The 17,687-nt window shown below is 37.3% G+C and overlaps 2 protein-coding genes across 2 annotated transcripts; both read right to left on the reverse strand.

Moving 5' to 3' along the window:
- Positions 1–65: 65 nt before the first annotated feature.
- On the reverse strand, positions 66–2,148 carry LOC105279722 (superoxide dismutase [Cu-Zn]). The gene is made up of 4 exons (XM_011339674.3): positions 1,868–2,148; positions 1,406–1,502; positions 615–802; positions 66–434 (listed from the first exon to the last, which is right to left on the reverse strand). Exons 1-4 carry the CDS (start codon positions 1,931–1,933, stop codon positions 327–329), a joined length of 459 nt encoding a protein of 152 aa, XP_011337976.1. The 5' UTR covers positions 1,934–2,148; the 3' UTR covers positions 66–326.
- On the reverse strand, positions 1,406–17,043 carry LOC105279717 (DEAD-box ATP-dependent RNA helicase 20). Its single transcript, XM_011339668.3, has 4 exons — positions 16,752–17,043; positions 15,752–16,205; positions 13,876–15,558; positions 1,406–1,502 (listed from the first exon to the last, which is right to left on the reverse strand). Exons 1-3 carry the CDS (start codon positions 16,778–16,780, stop codon positions 13,921–13,923), a joined length of 2,121 nt encoding a protein of 706 aa, XP_011337970.1. The 5' UTR covers positions 16,781–17,043; the 3' UTR covers positions 1,406–1,502; positions 13,876–13,920.
- Positions 17,044–17,687: the final 644 nt, after the last annotated feature.

Raw genomic sequence — 17,687 nt, forward strand, 5'->3', positions numbered from 1 at the left:
GCGACATCGTTACGGATTTACAAACGTCGATGTGGAAAGATTCTACGAATAAAATTTTGTATTCTCCTTATTTAATTTTTATTTGTTCTGCATATAGACAGCATACATAGACAGCAGTTTCGGCACGTTATCTACAGCTTCATAAAGTACCAATAATTCCCGTGTATTTATTATTGCAGAAAACAAGGAATGATACTTGCGCAGTATGTATAGCTACATGCTCAAAGTTGAAGGATAAGAAAATAGTTGTATCTTGAACAGATCCCCATCGCTTGTCCGCACCGATCACATTACATAATATAATGTAGATTATAGGTTTACTGCGTTTACTTCGTGATACCAATGACGCCGCAGGCAAGACGAGCGCCAGCGTTACCGGTTGTCTTGGAGAGCTCGTGACCACCTTGGCCCAAGTCGTCAGGGTCAGCATGGACCTAGAAATAAAAAAAGATGTAGACGAAGACATTCACCCAAAAGACAAAGTTTCAGCTGTCCAATATAATTTAATAATATTTAATAATAGTTTTAATAATATTAGGAAAAATGTAGTTGCGCGTATGAAATGGCTCGTGCTTTGCATGGTAGCAAACGAATAACTTGAGCTTAATGATTACCACGAGAGTTCGTCCAATGATGTTGTGTGATCCACTGAGCTGAATCATGGAATCAGTGATGTTGACCTTCGCGACACCGTCAGCACCAGCTTCTACGTTTCCCAAGTCTCCGATGTGACGTACAGAATGGCTTGGACCACCATGATCTTTTCCCAATGGGTTGAAATGGGCGCCTGCGCTTGTGCAACCTGCAGAAATATATTTCATGCATTCTTTGGCGAGTTTGACAATTTTTTAGTAAGAAATATAAGAATAGTTTTGGGTAATTTTTATGTAGATTATGGAATAAATTAATAAAAATGATCAAAATTAATTATACTTTGATGCTGAATCAATAGTATGTTCAATATTAAAAATATTTTCGAATTTTAACAAATAACTTGCATATATGAAAAAAATTATTTACAAATTTATTAATAAATTTTTAACTGAAAAGAAACTTGACGATGCTGGGATATCACGTATTCGAGTATATTTGCTACCCTCTGACTTCGCATATTGAACAAACAAGCAGATATTGATATCATGTAGATTTTCTCATCCGTCTCAATTAACTTCGTGATTTCACAGCAAAGAAAAATAAACTTGATAACATGATAAGAGCCAGTTTCAGTAGAGTCTTATAAAATGTTTTCAAAAATTCACTCAGGAACTTTAATATAGTTGTAAATAATGACGCAATGATTAAAAAAAATTACAATCAGAGATTTATAAATAGTGCAACATTATATAACATTTCCAGGCACATCATAAATATTCAAGGCTGTTCTCATATATGGATTCAAACATACCATTGGTATTGTCGCCAAATTCATGAACGTGGAAACCATGCAGACCTTTCTGCAAGCCAGAAACTTCTCCGGTCACCTTGACCGAACTGGAACCTTCCTGTAACCAGAATATATGAAAAAAGAACGTTTTAGTAAATCAAAGCTTAATAATCATTAACAGTACAAGCAAATCAATTTCCACGAGATAAAATAATTTCCAAATTAGCGAAATACGACTATCGGTAATGTAACTACAGTTCAAATACCAATATAATATGTTAACCGAAAAGTTTGTGCAGTTTTTTTAACATGTATTTACATTTTTGGTACATCCCGGTACATCAAATAAAGAGAATCATTATCATCGCAGTCAATCTTTTAACCTTGAACGCAATAAAAGAATTACGCCGCGAGATTCAGTGGTCAGTAAATTTTGAGAAAATTCGCTGATTAATTGAAAATTGCCGAAGGTCAGGTGTTTACCGCTTGTTCGAAAAACACGGTCCCCTTAATGGGCTCGCCTTGAAGGACACAGACCGCCTTGACCATTTTGAGAGTTTTCTACGCTGCACAAGACCGCCCGAAAGGATAGCTCGCGGCAAACTGTGCGTAGCTTCGATTATGCAAGTATTATAAAATCGAACTGCTGAATCACGAGCAGCCAGCCAGGGAAGAATGATGATTAGTAGCAATTGATAAGTCGGCGCAATTTTAAATGATAAGATAACCGGTAGAACGGCTCACGAATACAACGTAGGATTATCAGTTAAAAGTTCGTACACATGATCTTGCGAACGTTGTACATATGAAGGTGTAAACAATTGGGACCTATCCGGAACAAGCACATCGTGTGCAGTCATGAATCATGACTCTTGGTTTGATTAAGTTGGTACTCGTGAATCTTTCATTAATCGACGCACATACACACACATACACACAAAAGATTAAAAGATAAAAGAGATTGCATATTAGATTAAAATAATAAAATTTCTTGTTATTCATAATCGATTTTTTCGTGATCGAAATGAACAAGTATTTAGATCCTAAGGTTTCGAAAGTAGCATTATTAATGCACAATTAAAAAATTGACAGCATAAATAATATGGAATACAATTTCATCTCCACATCGACTCAAGTTAGATGGTTACATACACTCACGTAGATAAAATATCACTAGCCCAAGATTCTAGTAACTAAGTTCTGACATTAAATATGATACACTAGATTCGATCCGAAACAACCGTTAGCTAAATCGAATTTAATCGGGGAGTATTCATAATCTCTTCTTATATTAAAATCGTCTTAAATACGATTTATAAAAATCGTATTTAAGACGATTTTAATATAATATTCATTAGTTAATCAGATAGCCTTATTAATATCTAAAAGACTTATGACTATCTCGTTATAATTATAATTATAAGATGTGCAAGTTAAATCGATGCTTTTCTTCTTTTTTTAAGAAATTATGCCTTTATTTACTTTCTTTCTTTTGAGAGGATTCGTCAGCTGTCCAATAAATGGAGAAAAGTATTAAAAAATGATGAATATTTCGAGGATCGATATATATATATATATATATATTATTATTATTTTGTAATAAAGGCTCAGTTTCTTCAGAAAAAAGCATCAAATTAATTTGCACATCTAATACGTATAAATCTGCGACTAGCCTTACAGAAGTAGGGAGTAAATAAAACACACGAAAATGCATTTTACTATTGCATTGTTTATTTTCTTAAGTTCTACCTGTAATACTGTAATAACATACAAGAAATGCACTTTAATGAAACCTACAGAAGAGAATCTGAATATAGAGTCTGACACCTTAATCTCACGCATCTGTTTTGCTTCTCTGTCTTTATAATACATCTAACAAATGTGTATGTGTGTATGTGCTTCTTTTTCTCGTTCAGCAACAAACACAAACGTATTTCCATTAGGTAATTATTCATTTTTTTTTTGAATCGATATAAGCGATTCGTACGACAATCGATTCATTCTCTCTTGCTTGCCAGATACCCACACATCTAAACGCACGCACACACAATCGCGCGCGCATGCATACTATTAAATATTACTTATCACCATATTCTGCCGCGCTGAAATGTCATGGTGGAAAAATAAACAAACCACTTTTTCGCATTATCTCTCTTTGGTCGTAAAAACTAATCGAATAGTAATGCAGTTTTTAACGGCTCGCCATTAAGAAATTTTGTCGCTTCTCCGTCTCCTCTTTTTCCTTTTATACATTACCAAACCTGAAATTATCAAAACACATAAAAATTTGTACATGCCTGATAGAGGAAACATGACATAATGTCATAGGCATCATTATGTCATCTTCTAACGTCACTTTGTTACTTGGGTGTATTCGTAACGATATCATTTTTGTAGTACATCTGTTTCAAGCAAGATAACGGACTCGTTCTGATTCTGAGACAGAAGAAACAGATTTTCAACATTTTCTGAAATATATTTTAGATAATTTTAATTACCACTAATAAAAACGATCTGCAACTTTTCTCCCGTCCATTTCAATTGCCAATAATTCGCAGCACTTCGTGATTCGTTTTGTGAATCGCTTTTGCATGAATCAGACTGCAAAATGTATTTAATTAAATCTAATTTTCTTAAAAACTAATTCTGTGTTCGAGGCTCTGAAGATTATTAAGATTAAGAAATCCAGCTTGTCATTGAATTATGAGTTACAAATTATACGCTTATACTTAAAAGTTAATGTCAAACATAGATTCCGACGAAGTTTTCCAAGTACACATGTCTTTTAGGTTTATATGCACAAAACCTGACAAATTATTACTTGATAAACAGTTAATTATTATTAATTTTCATTATAACTTTTCCGCCGTAAAACGGTAGATTTCGACAAAGCATATAAAATTTTCACTGAATTATCAAGCAATAACAATAGGAATAGGAATTGGGACAATAATACAATACATAGTATGAATTGATAGAATGCGACAATTGTTGACTAGAGACGTGATACTAATACATGTTCAATAATACGCTGCAACAGGATCATTATCTGTTGTCGTACAAAATAGACAGACTGCAATTTTTCGAATGTAATTCAAAAATTCCAAGAATTCAACAAGTTGAACACACAAGAACTTTTCGTACACAAACCTAAGTAAGAAAACTCGTAGTGATTATCGTATATCTATAAAAAAATAAAGAAAAACGATGGTAATGGAAATTATAAAGGAACGCAGACGCTAAAATCGTGGTAGATTAATAGAAGGCTCACACATCACAAAGTTCTAAACTCTGAAAGCCTTGGATGTGCGCTTCGGATATAATAGTTATCTGAGCCGCAGCCTCATGAATTTTACCAGTCGTGGCAGACATTTTGCCAAGGACGACCAAGGAGCGATTTTGAGAAAAAAATTATATAAATATGTATATTAGTTATATGCACGTAAAGCTTCCTCTCTCTCTCTCTCGCTTTGACGCTGTATTACAATGTCCTAAATAAATTAAATAGCACGGAAATCCGCATCGGGCAGTATCTCGATAGGATTTGTCCTTAATATTTCATGAACAGTTCAGAAGATTCGACGATATCCCGCGTTGTTCTGACTCCACCTTCGAAAAATGTTCATCTGTAGAGACGCTATTTCTACAAGGTACTTCTGGCTTTTATTTTGTATTTCCGTTTGTCGCGTGGCAATGCGAAGTCACGTAACAACAACGTTGGTATTACTCGGAGCTTAAAAGGATTACAAACGCGTAATTTTCTGGTGCCCGCGCGCGTACCGTTCGCGCGCCGATTTTCGCAGATCAGTACGTAATTCATCTCTCTGCATGCATGTACAACGCGCTATTCGCAATGTGTCACGTGACGTTCATGATGCTGTCACGCCGCGTTGAAATTTTACACCGCTCGCGCCAAAAAAGGCGAATATCGAAAAGTTCTCTTTCTATTTATATATATAATATATATTTTTTTAATTTCGCTGCATACATACAGTCAAGTGGCGCAAGAGCGTGCACGCCGTTTTCTTCTAAAATAAATAAAAACAATATTGAACGAATATTAAACGATGTTTATTTTATATTAAAAATAATAAACATGTGTTTAATTGTTCTCAGGCTGATGTCAATTGTTTTTTTAATTAATAATTTCTAAATCCGTTGCAATGTAACAAAATAAGATCTAGTTTTCGAAGCATTCTACTGTAATGTATTACCAATTGTACTGCTAAACTGTTGCATGCTAGATAGCTGAAATTATTAATTAAGTACACGCTTTTGCGCTACTGACCGTACCTCTCTTTCCGCATGTTAGTCAGATCCCGCGGATTTGTATCCGCGATCTCTGTGTTCACAGGTCAGTGGCATACTCAAACACACGCGCACACATACATACACGCGTACGAGTCAACGGATTCGAAAATAAAATATTATGTAAGAAACAAGAAGATATATCGCTACAGATCTCGTATCCTCTTTGTGTGTGTTCGAATTCGTGAATACATTCACTGAACGCTCGAATTATAACGACGAAACGTGATATTGCATTCTCGGCGCGCATTTAGCGCAAAACGTGGTTCTTTCATTTTCATTTTTGCAATAATTAATAAGGGTTGAAGAGCCTTGTGATTCGACGTGAATCGGGCAGCCACGTTCCACGTTAAAAGCGGTCGCCACGAACGCGGACTCTGATTGGCGCGCTATACCATACTGTTGTTGAAGGATTCACCCGTCGAAGGACCATAAAAATGAAATGAAACGGGACAAGCCTTTTGTTCTGTCCTCAAGTTTGTTAGTAACGAGAATAATAATAGGCGATACTTTTTGAGAGCAACAGGTTACATCTTCGGCACATACTTTTCGCTTATCTCGCTTATCTTGCGGTGATTGAACTCGTTAGTGGCTCGTTTTACTTTTTAGTCGGTAGCCATCATTTTTGTTTTTATTTTAACCGCGTGCTAAACGCTAAAATAATACGCGCGTTCAGACGGGATGCGAATACAACGAACGGAAACGTTTCGTGTGTAATGGCAGTTTGTTCTCCGTGAAAAAATAGTCCGTTCGCCGTCAACGAAATGCCCCCCCCCCCTCCCCTCCCCCAACTTAAGCGGACTTTATTTACGCAGCTAGAAAATAGTCTTCGTTAGATTAAAATACATTTAACCCTTTCGCTATTCAAATTAAAAATTTCCCGCCAAAAAACAAATAATAGGCGTTCATTTATTCATAAACAGTAGACAGTCAATTTAATAATCGCGTTCGTTTTTTGGCACAAGCCGTCATATAACTATCTCTCATAGATCTACCACTGTTATCCTCTCGCTATACAAATTTAAACTTTTCCGCCAAAACACAAGCGCTTCATATATACAAATAGTAGACATTCATTTATTTACAAACAATAGATACTCAATTTAAACATCGCGTTCGTTTTTGAGCAAGCACAGAAAGCTCTCATAGATCTATTACTGTTCATTCTTTCGCTATTTAAATTTAAAATTTTCCGCCAAAAAACAAACGCTTTATAAACAGTGGACAGTTCATTTACTTTAAGTCAATTAAATCATCGCGTCCACTTTTGACACAAGCTGTTGCACGAAGCTGTATACAGCGAAAGGGTTAAATTAAAAATGTTATATACCGTAGCTTTTCAGAATTTTAGGGCAGTTTTTTTATAGAAGAACGTAACCTTGATATATATCTGCACGCGTAAGGAAACTCATAGAAAATCCTTTTCCCGCCTTAAACAGATATATTCTTGATTTATGATGAGAGTAGGTCTTATTGTCGATAACATGACAAATTGAATCTGATACTGTGTTTTAATCTGTCACTGTGTATACATGTGGAATTGCTGAACAGACTCGAACTTTTGTCACTGGATTTGTCATTATAAACGCGCTTTCAGAAAAATAGAGATATTTTTTTCAATGAAGAATGTTTCAGGACGTCCGAAATGAAGGTATCTCTATCGTGTTCCCCCGTTTAGAATACTCTAGACACGAGCCAGAATTCCGTGAAAGAAAAAGACTTTTTCGAAAGACGCTTGAGGGTAGTTCCGAAGGAAGGAGCAAAAGAAAAACTGTGCAGTTTACACCCACATGACGACTCCCATGAGAAGTTAGAAATTAGATGATAAAGTATTCGTAGATTCGTAACACAATGGATTCCTCAACAAAATGCGAATAACACGAACAATCGAAACTAGCAGCAGTAACGGTACGATTACGACGACGCGAAATCACACGAAACATTATACAAACGATTAATAAGAGTACTATACTTCGTCGTATACAATGCATGTGCACACGTGAGGATGGGGCTTTGCTAAACTCGTGTGTAAATTGGCGAGATTCAGTCTTCATGTGTAAAAAAGAAGAATAGTCCCTATATATTTATGATATTTACGTTTATGATTAATTAAAATGTTTATGTACGCGATATCACAGCACTCATCAGCGTTCATCACGAAAAAGAGGAGAATAAGAAGAAGGTAGGAGATATATGTATATATACTCTCTCCCCCCCCCGAACTGCGATTATTGACTGTTATACCATCGCAGGATAATCGATTATCGATTCTCGACTCTATCACAGGGGTGTGTGTGCGCGTCGGTTATTAGCTTCGTACCAATTTAATAAATGAGGCAAAATCTTCAGTACGATTCGATTAATTAACGAAACTGTTTAACAAAATGGCGCTATCTACTACAACTAATTTAATTTGGAAATTCAAAGAATTCCAAAGATCCCATGCGAGAAATTGACATAGCGAAAATTAAGTGGCAATGAATAAGTCAGACCAATGACAAAGAAACAACCCGCAAAAGCGCTTTACACGTTAACGAGATATGTGAGATTATGTTTCAATCTTGAGATTATGCTCCATATAAGATGTGTGCTTGATGTACGTCACGGAGTACAATCTCAACCTCGAAATATAAAACCCGTGCACTTTACCAATTCATGCAAAGTTAAATTAAAACTCCACTTCTTCAATATAATCTCAATTTAAATTATATTTAAATTATCCACTTTAATGTGGGGTAAACACTATAATGGTAAACATTCTACAAGTTGTAATTTAAAGATATAAGGGAGGAATTTATCATGAGAACATTTTTAGCTTCGATTTTGTAAGAACTTGTAACAATATAAAAATTATAATTTGATAATTAACGTGAAGAATTTAATTAAAAAGGAAATTGTTTAGTAAGTTTCTCAGAAAATTAGGATAATGAATATGCTGTTAAATAAGTGATACAAGTTAGATAAGAGTTGATAGAAAAAGGACAAGCTGTTTACATGCGTCAGGTATTGATGTAATAGAGATATTAGTTACAGCTCATTATACTGTTTACCCCAGGAAAGTGAGAGGAAAGTGCATTCGGTGTCATTTTCCCTTTCGTTTCTCGTTAGCTAAATGGATATTGACGACCCTGCATTATTAAGCATCATTAAGTTCAAATAACTGATATTCCGCATATAAAACTGATGTGAGAGATACATACGTTCCTTACTTTAATCATGATGCACGATAGGTAGATCTAGAAATATGCTACGTTTTACATATCACAGAACTATGCATACTCCCGCTATCTACATTACTTATGCCATTCCGTTAATAGAGAAAAATAATAAAGAAAAAGAGAATGAGAGGAAGAGAGAAATGCAAAGGAGTAAAAACTAAATAGAGTAAAAAGGCAGAGAAATTTCCAGAGATATCTAATCACACACACAATCAGAGAAGACTAAGTTTGCAAATACCCCAAACGATTTTTCGAAAGCGCGAAAGGAAATGTATTAATAATGATTATTCTAGCATATATACATAATGATGGTTCTCATCAAGGATTGAACGACTTAATAAATTAGTATAATAAAGTATTTAGCGATTTGATGATCTTATCTGGCTGAAATTGTCGCAACTTGTTTGATAGCGGGTGTACGCAATGCGCGCAAGAGTATTCAGAATTTTTCATGCTCGCAACACATACTTTTCCTATTATTATATACTATTCATCGACATATGCAGTCAGATTGACAAAGTAGGCGCATCGAGCTCAATATTCATCGATCAAGAATCCTAGAATCCAGGGATTGTTTCATATGAAGATTCAAAGTGCGGAAAGTGTTTTGAAGAACATTCCAAGATTCCAAAAACTATTTCAAGATATATGAAAAACTTCTAAAATTCTCAAATGTCAATATTGTGCAGCCGAAAGGAAAACCAAATTCCAAGAGAAAGTCGAAATTTTCTAACAAAGAAGAATTGAAATAAGTCATCGAAGTCAGAATCTCCTATTTTTGCAATTGCATTACACATTTCGAAAATTGTAAGAATCTGAAAATTCAAGTTCAAGAATTCAAAGATTCTGAGGTATCAAATATTTGGAATACTGAGAAATCGGAAATTTGAAGTCTGCTCGAAACAGTAACGACAAAGCTATGATGTCAACAATTCTGGAATATGAATCTTCGAAGATACAAAGAATCCAAGGACACAAGCATTCCGATCCAGGAACCGCGAATGTCCCACTTCGTTGAATATTATTGACTATCATTTTTACCATAAAAAACAGTGGAGGTTCCACGGCAAATAATCGCGTTTAAAGTCAATCCGTGGATCGTGACTGACATCTCGAATACGCGAATCTAACCGAGTCGAACGGGACCTTTCTGCGAAAGGGATTTCTGCATCTCTGCTTTTCGTGCACTATGTGCGTAACGAGTGGCTAATTATTTCACAAAAGCGAGTCGCGAGTAAATAATCGCCACGCGGCAACAATCAACAATCATTAATTAATGACGTCCCTGCGCGAGTGCATTCTTGCATATACTTTTTAATTCTCTGGTCTTTCCAACAAGTCAAAAGAGAAGAAAAGAAAAGAAAATAAAAGATTTTTACCTTGGTGCAAATTGCAATTATTAAGAGCAACATTTAAACAGAGATATATCATATTATAATATAAATTCAGATAAGATTAGTTAAAAAAATATGACAAAAGTATATAACCAATTACAGTCTGTTATTAAACAATCAATGAGGTATGTTGTCGCAAAAAAAGATTATTCATTTTACCGTTCCCCCCCCCCCCTGATTGAGACCAGAGAATCATATCTTTCAAAAGATCAGAAGAACTAAATTATCACATAAATCATAACTTTATGCTTATCAAAGTTTTGATCCTATTCATCATTATTCGTGTAACGATAATGAATAGTTAAGATTACCTCTCTTTTTCTCTATCATTCCCCTATTTCTTTCTCGATTACATGATATACGGTGGTATGTGCAGAGTAATCTGGAGGCTCGCAAAATTGCTACACGCTGCTAATAAAATGTATCACATGCCCCAACAGCGTGCGGCATTCAATCATTAGTTCGAGAACAAATTCGGGCATGTCGATTAGAAAACGTCCTCCGGTACCACAAAGGGCTACTTCAGAATACAACAATATGTTATATCCCTAGCTCATTACACGCAAGGTGATTCGTCCTTCAACCAGTATCTCCTGTATACATTAAACAGAGATTTTCTAAGTCTGCAACACAGTCATAGAATTTCAATATCGAACTCAAGAAATTAATAAATAAATAATAACAGTACTGAAAGAAGACGTTTAATTTGTACGTTTTGTTATATTTTTTTTTGTTTTTTAATTTTTTAATCTAACTTGTAAAATTAAATTGTAAGAACTATTTCCAAGAATCTCTTTATCTCTCACTTTCTCTTCTGCCAATGTACAGGAACTGTACATTTCAACTACTTCACTTACTTTGAAGAATTGTCCGAGTTATGAGAACAGAACATTCAAAGAATAGAATAGGAGTTTAAGATTCAAAATCATATAAATATGAAAAAATATAATATCTTGCAGCACAATCTTATATAGAAAACATAAGAAACTATTGCAACAATTCGAATATCCAAAACCTCACAATTGGATTTCATTTGTAATTTTTTCATTTCTCAAATCAGAGAAGAAAAAAATAAATAAGATAAAAAAAATAATCAGAAATAAGTAAACTTAATAATTGTAGCAAAATTTCATTATAACATTTCGTATAACATGAATGGTAAATAGTTCAGATTTATATTTTTAGTACTATTTTAATAATGCACACTGTAGGACGGCAAGTTACTGGTTGAAGAAGGAGATTTTTAGCAAAAAGTAGCGTAATCGTTATCGTTCACCGGAGTGAAAAACGGCGGCACAGTAATTTGGACCATTGATTGTCAACTAAAATAGCAGGTACAACTAAAGGGAAACGGTTTCGATGGCGGCCAGCCTGCGCGTACGATGCGCAGAGACAAGACCACTCAGTGGCCAATTGCATAAACATCAAACAACAATGTATCATATAATCATTCGTTGGTTCAACAACAAATCACTTTCGATATATATATAAAAATAAGGTATCAAACTTTGCGTCAAGGTACACAGCCATCATGACTACGTGCTTAATTTACGTTGTCCCCTAAAAGCCATCTCCATTTCTCCAAAGATCCAAGGGCGTTCAAACCTCACCAAAGTCCCTGAATATCAGATTCAAGAAACAGAAAGTGCTTCAAGAAATGTAGGTTATAAATGTAGATTAGATTCACAACATTGAAGCACTTGTGTTCTCAAGATGTTTACAGATTAGGATTCAATTTATGAGTTCGAAGATGTGGAGGATAATAATTAAAGTGCCTAAAGATATAAAGATATGATTTAAAATATTGTTATATCTTGAATCCGAACTGATAAATTGATTCTTGAAATCAGAATTCTCAGAATTTTCAAAATCTGCTCTTTTGAAATATTATGCATTTTATTCTAGACTAAGAAAATCTAATATAGCACAGTTTCAAGGATTCGAATATTAAAGATGAAGGATTCTATAAATGTGTATTTCGATCATCTGAAAAGTGTTAATATTAATATTTCTAGAATCCAGGGACTTGCAGCTTGTTTGAAACCTTCAGATCATCAGAGCACGAGATACTTATTTTTAACGCTACGATTAGTTGCATCGGAGGGCCCAAAATTAGTTCCATCGGCAAAGCTGTTCCAAACGAGTGACATCCAGTTGTTCCAGTCTATGTCTTTCTCTTTTTTATCTCTTTTCTTAGCTCTTTGCTTTTATCACTTGCCGTTCGCGGAACAGAGGGCATGACAACTTGATTATTTTGCCGGGGCGTATAAAAAATGGCTTAATTTTTATGCAAAAGGCCTTACAAATTTTCTTTCCATAGAACATATCGCGCGTTTTGTTTGCTGGTTTTCTTTCTCTGTGTTTGTGTAATCACGCGAACTATATAAATAAATTATAAATTATTACACCTGATATATAGTCTTAACCCACCCCCTTCTATATGTTTCGTGCATTTCGGAGAAAGCATTTATAATATAGTTACAATAGTACTCGCACAAGAGGATTACTATTTATTCTCAATTACCATTAGAAGGATCTGTAGACCATCAATCTGACAGTCAACATCTAAAATCGATATTATATCGTGTATGTTCATCGCTAACGATGCTAAACGCTACATCAAAAATTCGAAAGCTGGAATGTGCCCTCGTTGATTAGCATGTTGTTTCAGAGTTTTCATCAATTTAACAAATTGAGTCCACCTAACACTGCCAAGCTATTTAACAGAAACTAATCGAGATGTATAAAGAAAATACAACAAATGCAAAACATTTGTGCATTTTAATGCAAAATACAACAATCGGAATACTAAAAATTCAAATCATTTGATCTCATAAATATAATTTTCATATCATCTATAATATCAATGTAATTATTAATTAAATTTAATCATCGATCATTATTTGTGTAATAAGTAAACTGTAAAACATTTTAATTATGTGTAGTGTGTGGCAGCGGACTCAAATTGTTAAAATAAATTTGTTTTTTATCATGGCAGCATCAAACAAAAATCAAAGTTCTCTTTGTATGTGATAGGATTCTTAAGTAACAATTCTATTGATCAATGTCTGGAAATAAACATTTAAGGGATGTCAAACTGGCACAATTCCAGAAAAGAATAAATGAAAAAAGAAAAGAACAAGTGTTACATCGAAGATAAATAGTAGACTGTCGATTGCCTAAAATATTGAGGAAAAAAGAAAAAAACGGAAATCAAGATTCGACACACAGATTTAAACAAAAATTAACAAATTCCTGCACTTCTAATTCTTTCAAGAACCAAGAGAATATAATAAATCTCTCGTTAACAGTCTCTCTTTCATTTCAACCTTTCAATAACAACAGTTTAATTATTTCCTTTGTTTCTTAAAATAAATGTTTTAAAAGTTGCCAAATTAAGGTCCAGATTTCAAACGAAGTATGAATTTAATTCCCAGAGTCAGGTTGCAATACGAAAATACTACTACAAACGAGTGAACTATCATCGACAGTCTACCATAGCCAAATTGGGCACGTTATCCGACATAAGAGCGACCCAAGGGAACCCGATATGCGGGAGTTGTATACTTACTTCTCATTTAGCCCGTACCCTAACGGCTTTGCACCGCGGGAAGCGTCACTGCTGCACTGGTGTAGGCGGATACGGGTATCCGTACGGCGGCACAGCTTGGAACTGGCCATAGCCCATCGACTGATAGGCACAGGCGCCAGCGTTGGGCGGCGGTCGGTTCGTCTGGAAGAACTTGTTGTTTACGAGATTCTGGATCCCAGAGTCCGCGTGGCCACCCGACGGCATCATAAACGGTGGCGGCATCGAATACACGTTCGGTCCATTCTGGCCACCATTGAAGCCATTCTGCCGATTCTGGAAACGATTACCCTGATATCCAGTTCTGCCCTGGTATCTGGGCGCGCTGGTGGTCTGATGCGCAGGTTGACACGCATTTCCAGTCGCTTGATAGCCGTTCTGGTAGCTAGCAGTGGATTGGCGTTGCTGATGCTGCTGCTGATAGGAGTGCTGCGGCGGCTGGAAATTATTCTGCCGGTTGGTCTGGTAGCTATTGTTACGTTGATGACGCACGACAGCCTTCTCCTGGGTCACCTGATTATGGTGTGCATTATGGCTGACCTGCGGTATATGCTGATTCTGCCAGTTGTTTATCGTCGGGCTGATATTGTTTCTCAGATTTACGTGGGTGGTGTTGGTCTTGTTGCCGCGTCCGTGGCTCCACCGCTGCCGTCCTTTGCCGTACTGGTTCTTGACGGAGTTCGCCATGTCCGCCAGTTGTGGGTTTATCGCTTGGCCGGCTTCCTCCAGTACCGCGATCAGTTCCTTCGCCTGTCTCGCGTTGTTCGGCGTGAAATAAGCGTAGGCAGTGCCCGCGCTTTGACAGCGACCGGTTCTGCCGATCCTGTGGATGTAGTCCTCGGAGCTGTTCGGATAGTCGAAGTTGATGACGTACTTGACATCCTCGACGTCTAGACCGCGCGCTGCTACATCAGTTGCAACCAGAATCATTGTTTTCCCGTTGCGGAACTCGGACAGTACGTAATCGCGCTCGGGCTGCGACTTGTCGCCGTGGATGGAGATGGCGGGCCAGCCCTCGCGTTTGATCGCCTTCGTAATGTCGTCCACCTTCTTCTTCGTCTCTACGAATATGATCATCTTGCTGCCGCGCTCGGTTCCGATCTCGCGTAACAATTGCGACAATTTCATCTCCTTCTCATGCTCCTGACAGATCTCGATGATCTGACGGATGTTGTGGTTGGCCGCCAGGTTCAACGACCCGATATTGATCTGGATGTAATCCGTGAGGAAATCTTCCGCGAGTGCTTGTACCTCTTTCGGCCAGGTTGCAGACCACATGAGCACTTGTCGATCCGGCCGAATTTGCTCAATGATCTTACGAATCTGAGGTTCGAAACCCATGTCCAGCATGCGATCCGCCTCATCCAAAACCAGATACGTACATCTGCGCAAGTTCGTCGTTCCTTTTTCCAGAAAATCAATCAACCTGCCAGGTGTAGCGATACAAATCTCCACTCCACGCTCGAGATCGCGAGCCTGAGGCCCTTTCGGCGAACCACCAAAGATACACGTGTTGCGAATGCATGATGACGAGCCGAAGTCACGCGCGACCGTTTGTATCTGTTGGGCTAATTCGCGCGTAGGAGCGAGGATCAGGACGATCGGGCCGTCGCCGCGGCTGAGACGAGATTGATGGTTAATGTGCACCGTTGCCGGAAGAATGTACTAAAATAAGTAGAAAAAAAATATTCTTACTCTTCGGTCTTACGGTTATCAGTCAATTTCTGAGTAATATTGCTCAAAATTTTCTGATTAATTTCTGATTACTGAATTAATTTTATTAACTTTATTTAATTAACTTAAATTAAATTTGATTAATTTCTGAATTTATTTGATTAATTAACTTGGTGCGCCTTACCGCCAAAGTCTTTCCGGAACCAGTTTGGGCGATTCCGACTAGATCCCGTCCACTGAGAGCAATTGGCCATCCCTGAGCCTGGATCGCAGTAGGCTCAGCGAAGCCCTGCTTCCTGATTTCCTCCATCACATAGTCCGGGAAGTTGCTCTCCTCGAACGCCTGGATGGGAGAAGGTGTGTTGTTGCCTTTGACAGTGATCTCCTTGCCGAGATGATACTTGGTGATCTCATCGGGTGTTCTGTTGAGAACATTGATATGCGGAGCGTACAAGTTCTTCGTTATTGTGGGCAACGATACCAGTTCCCAATTAGGTTTCTTCAGTAAATCGCCTGGGGTCTTCCTGTTTTGTTTCTTAATGCCAAAGTCCTTCTGCGTTTGTTGTTGACTGTTCCAGTAAGTTCCGCTGTTTCCTCCATTACGAGTCAGATGATCTCGATTCCCTCTTGGCCTAAAACTAATTAGAGTCATCTGCCTAAAGATGAATCTAAATATAGCATGAAATGAGTTAATTCATGATTTGATTTCTGAGAGTCCTCTTTGTTTCCTATATTAAAACGATATAGCCCCCATATTCGCGCTTGCAACGATAAAGCGTTTAAAATTGGCTGAAAATCCACCGACTGGCTGAGAAGACACGTTGCTTTTATCGCAAGCATGTTTGAGTACGGGTCTACAAAAAAATTCAAAATTGCCTTTTTTTCAACATTCTAGCAAGATAAAGAAACAATATCTTCGTTGATATTTCCATTCTAATTATTAGCATCAACTATCAAGTAACATCCGCCGGGCACTAAGTACTTGAATCCGTCGGATAACTGTATCAAATTTTATTTCACAGTTAGAAAATGGAGCAAGTAACCGCATATGCGGAACACAAAATGGCGGCGAAACAACCGAAAACTCGAACGGGCAGGAAGAAAAAAAACGTGTATCGACATCTCAGCAATCGACATAGTAAACTAATCTCGAATGCTGAAGAACGAAGGATCGAGGGACGTACTTGGCGTGGGCAGAATATCCATTGTACATCGTGGTGTCTCTCAGCGAGTGTCGACTTTGGTCGGTGGAAAGATGTTACTAGGCCCTGAAGTTGCAAAGATGGTATGCCAGTCGGTGAAATTAGCGACGGTGAGATTGTGGATTCGTCGAAGGATTCGTCTGCGCGCAACTTCGGACTTCGCTGCTGCACGAGCGACACACGCAAGCGGACTGCACGCTTGCTCCAGCTCGGCACAGCAAATCCACGGACTCAACCCACAGGAACCGGCGAACGGAGCTGCGATAGCTGGTAGGCTCCGGCGGGACGGAAGCGGCCGACTGTGGATGGGAATTGGACAGTGCTGCTTTTCCGGAAAGGTATAGCATCGACCCGGGGTCCGACGTCCGAGCATGCGCGATTCGATTGGGCGCTTGCTGCGCGCGCAACTATTGGATAGATCAATCGCTGGCGGGACACCTCCATTAATATGTCTACGATAAATTAGGTCGTGGCATCGATAAGATATTATTAAAGATTGACAATCTCATGGCTTCTGCATGCTATAACGGCACGGTATACATATACAGGAACGCAACTCATCTAATTTTCCAGCTTAGCCTATTACTGCATCTGAAATTGTAGTAAAAATTACGTAAAAAGATATTAATAATATAATATATGCAAGATAAATAAGAGAAAAATTACTTATTAGTGTTTTTTAAGTTCTTAAATCGGTATATGCTGCATTCAGCAGACTCAACAATTGGACACGTTGCTAGATTTTTCAATGACGCCCCGGATTGGTCATTCAGCAGAGAATCTAGTAACGTTGTCCAACTATTGAGTCTGTTAAATGCAGCAATTACATGCATTAGTAGTGTTACGCGCGTACAATGACATAACATTGTATGTACAATAAATATTTTAGGCATTATATGTAGCAGAAATATTAAAATT

The sequence above is a fragment of the Ooceraea biroi genome, chromosome 7 (assembly GCF_003672135.1).
Source record: "Ooceraea biroi isolate clonal line C1 chromosome 7, Obir_v5.4, whole genome shotgun sequence".
NCBI classification, from domain to species: domain Eukaryota; kingdom Metazoa; phylum Arthropoda; class Insecta; order Hymenoptera; family Formicidae; genus Ooceraea; species Ooceraea biroi.

Coding starts and splice junctions, on each gene's coding strand:
- LOC105279717 (XM_011339668.3), bottom strand. CDS start 16,780: ATGTACAATGGATATTCTGCCCACGCCAA. Junction 16,206..16,751: donor GGATATTCTGCCCACGCCAA/GTACGTCCCTCG, acceptor GACTCTAATTAG/TTTTAGGCCAAGAGGGAATC. Junction 15,559..15,751: donor GTTCCGGAAAGACTTTGGCG/GTAAGGCGCACC, acceptor TACTTATTTTAG/TACATTCTTCCGGCAACGGT.
- LOC105279722 (XM_011339674.3), bottom strand. CDS start 1,933: ATGGTCAAGGCGGTCTGTGTCCTTCAAGGCGAGCCCATTAAGGGGACC. Junction 1,503..1,867: donor CCGTGTTTTTCGAACAAGCG/GTAAACACCTGA, acceptor TTCTGGTTACAG/GAAGGTTCCAGTTCGGTCAA. Junction 435..614: donor TCATTGGACGAACTCTCGTG/GTAATCATTAAG, acceptor TTTTATTTCTAG/GTCCATGCTGACCCTGACGA.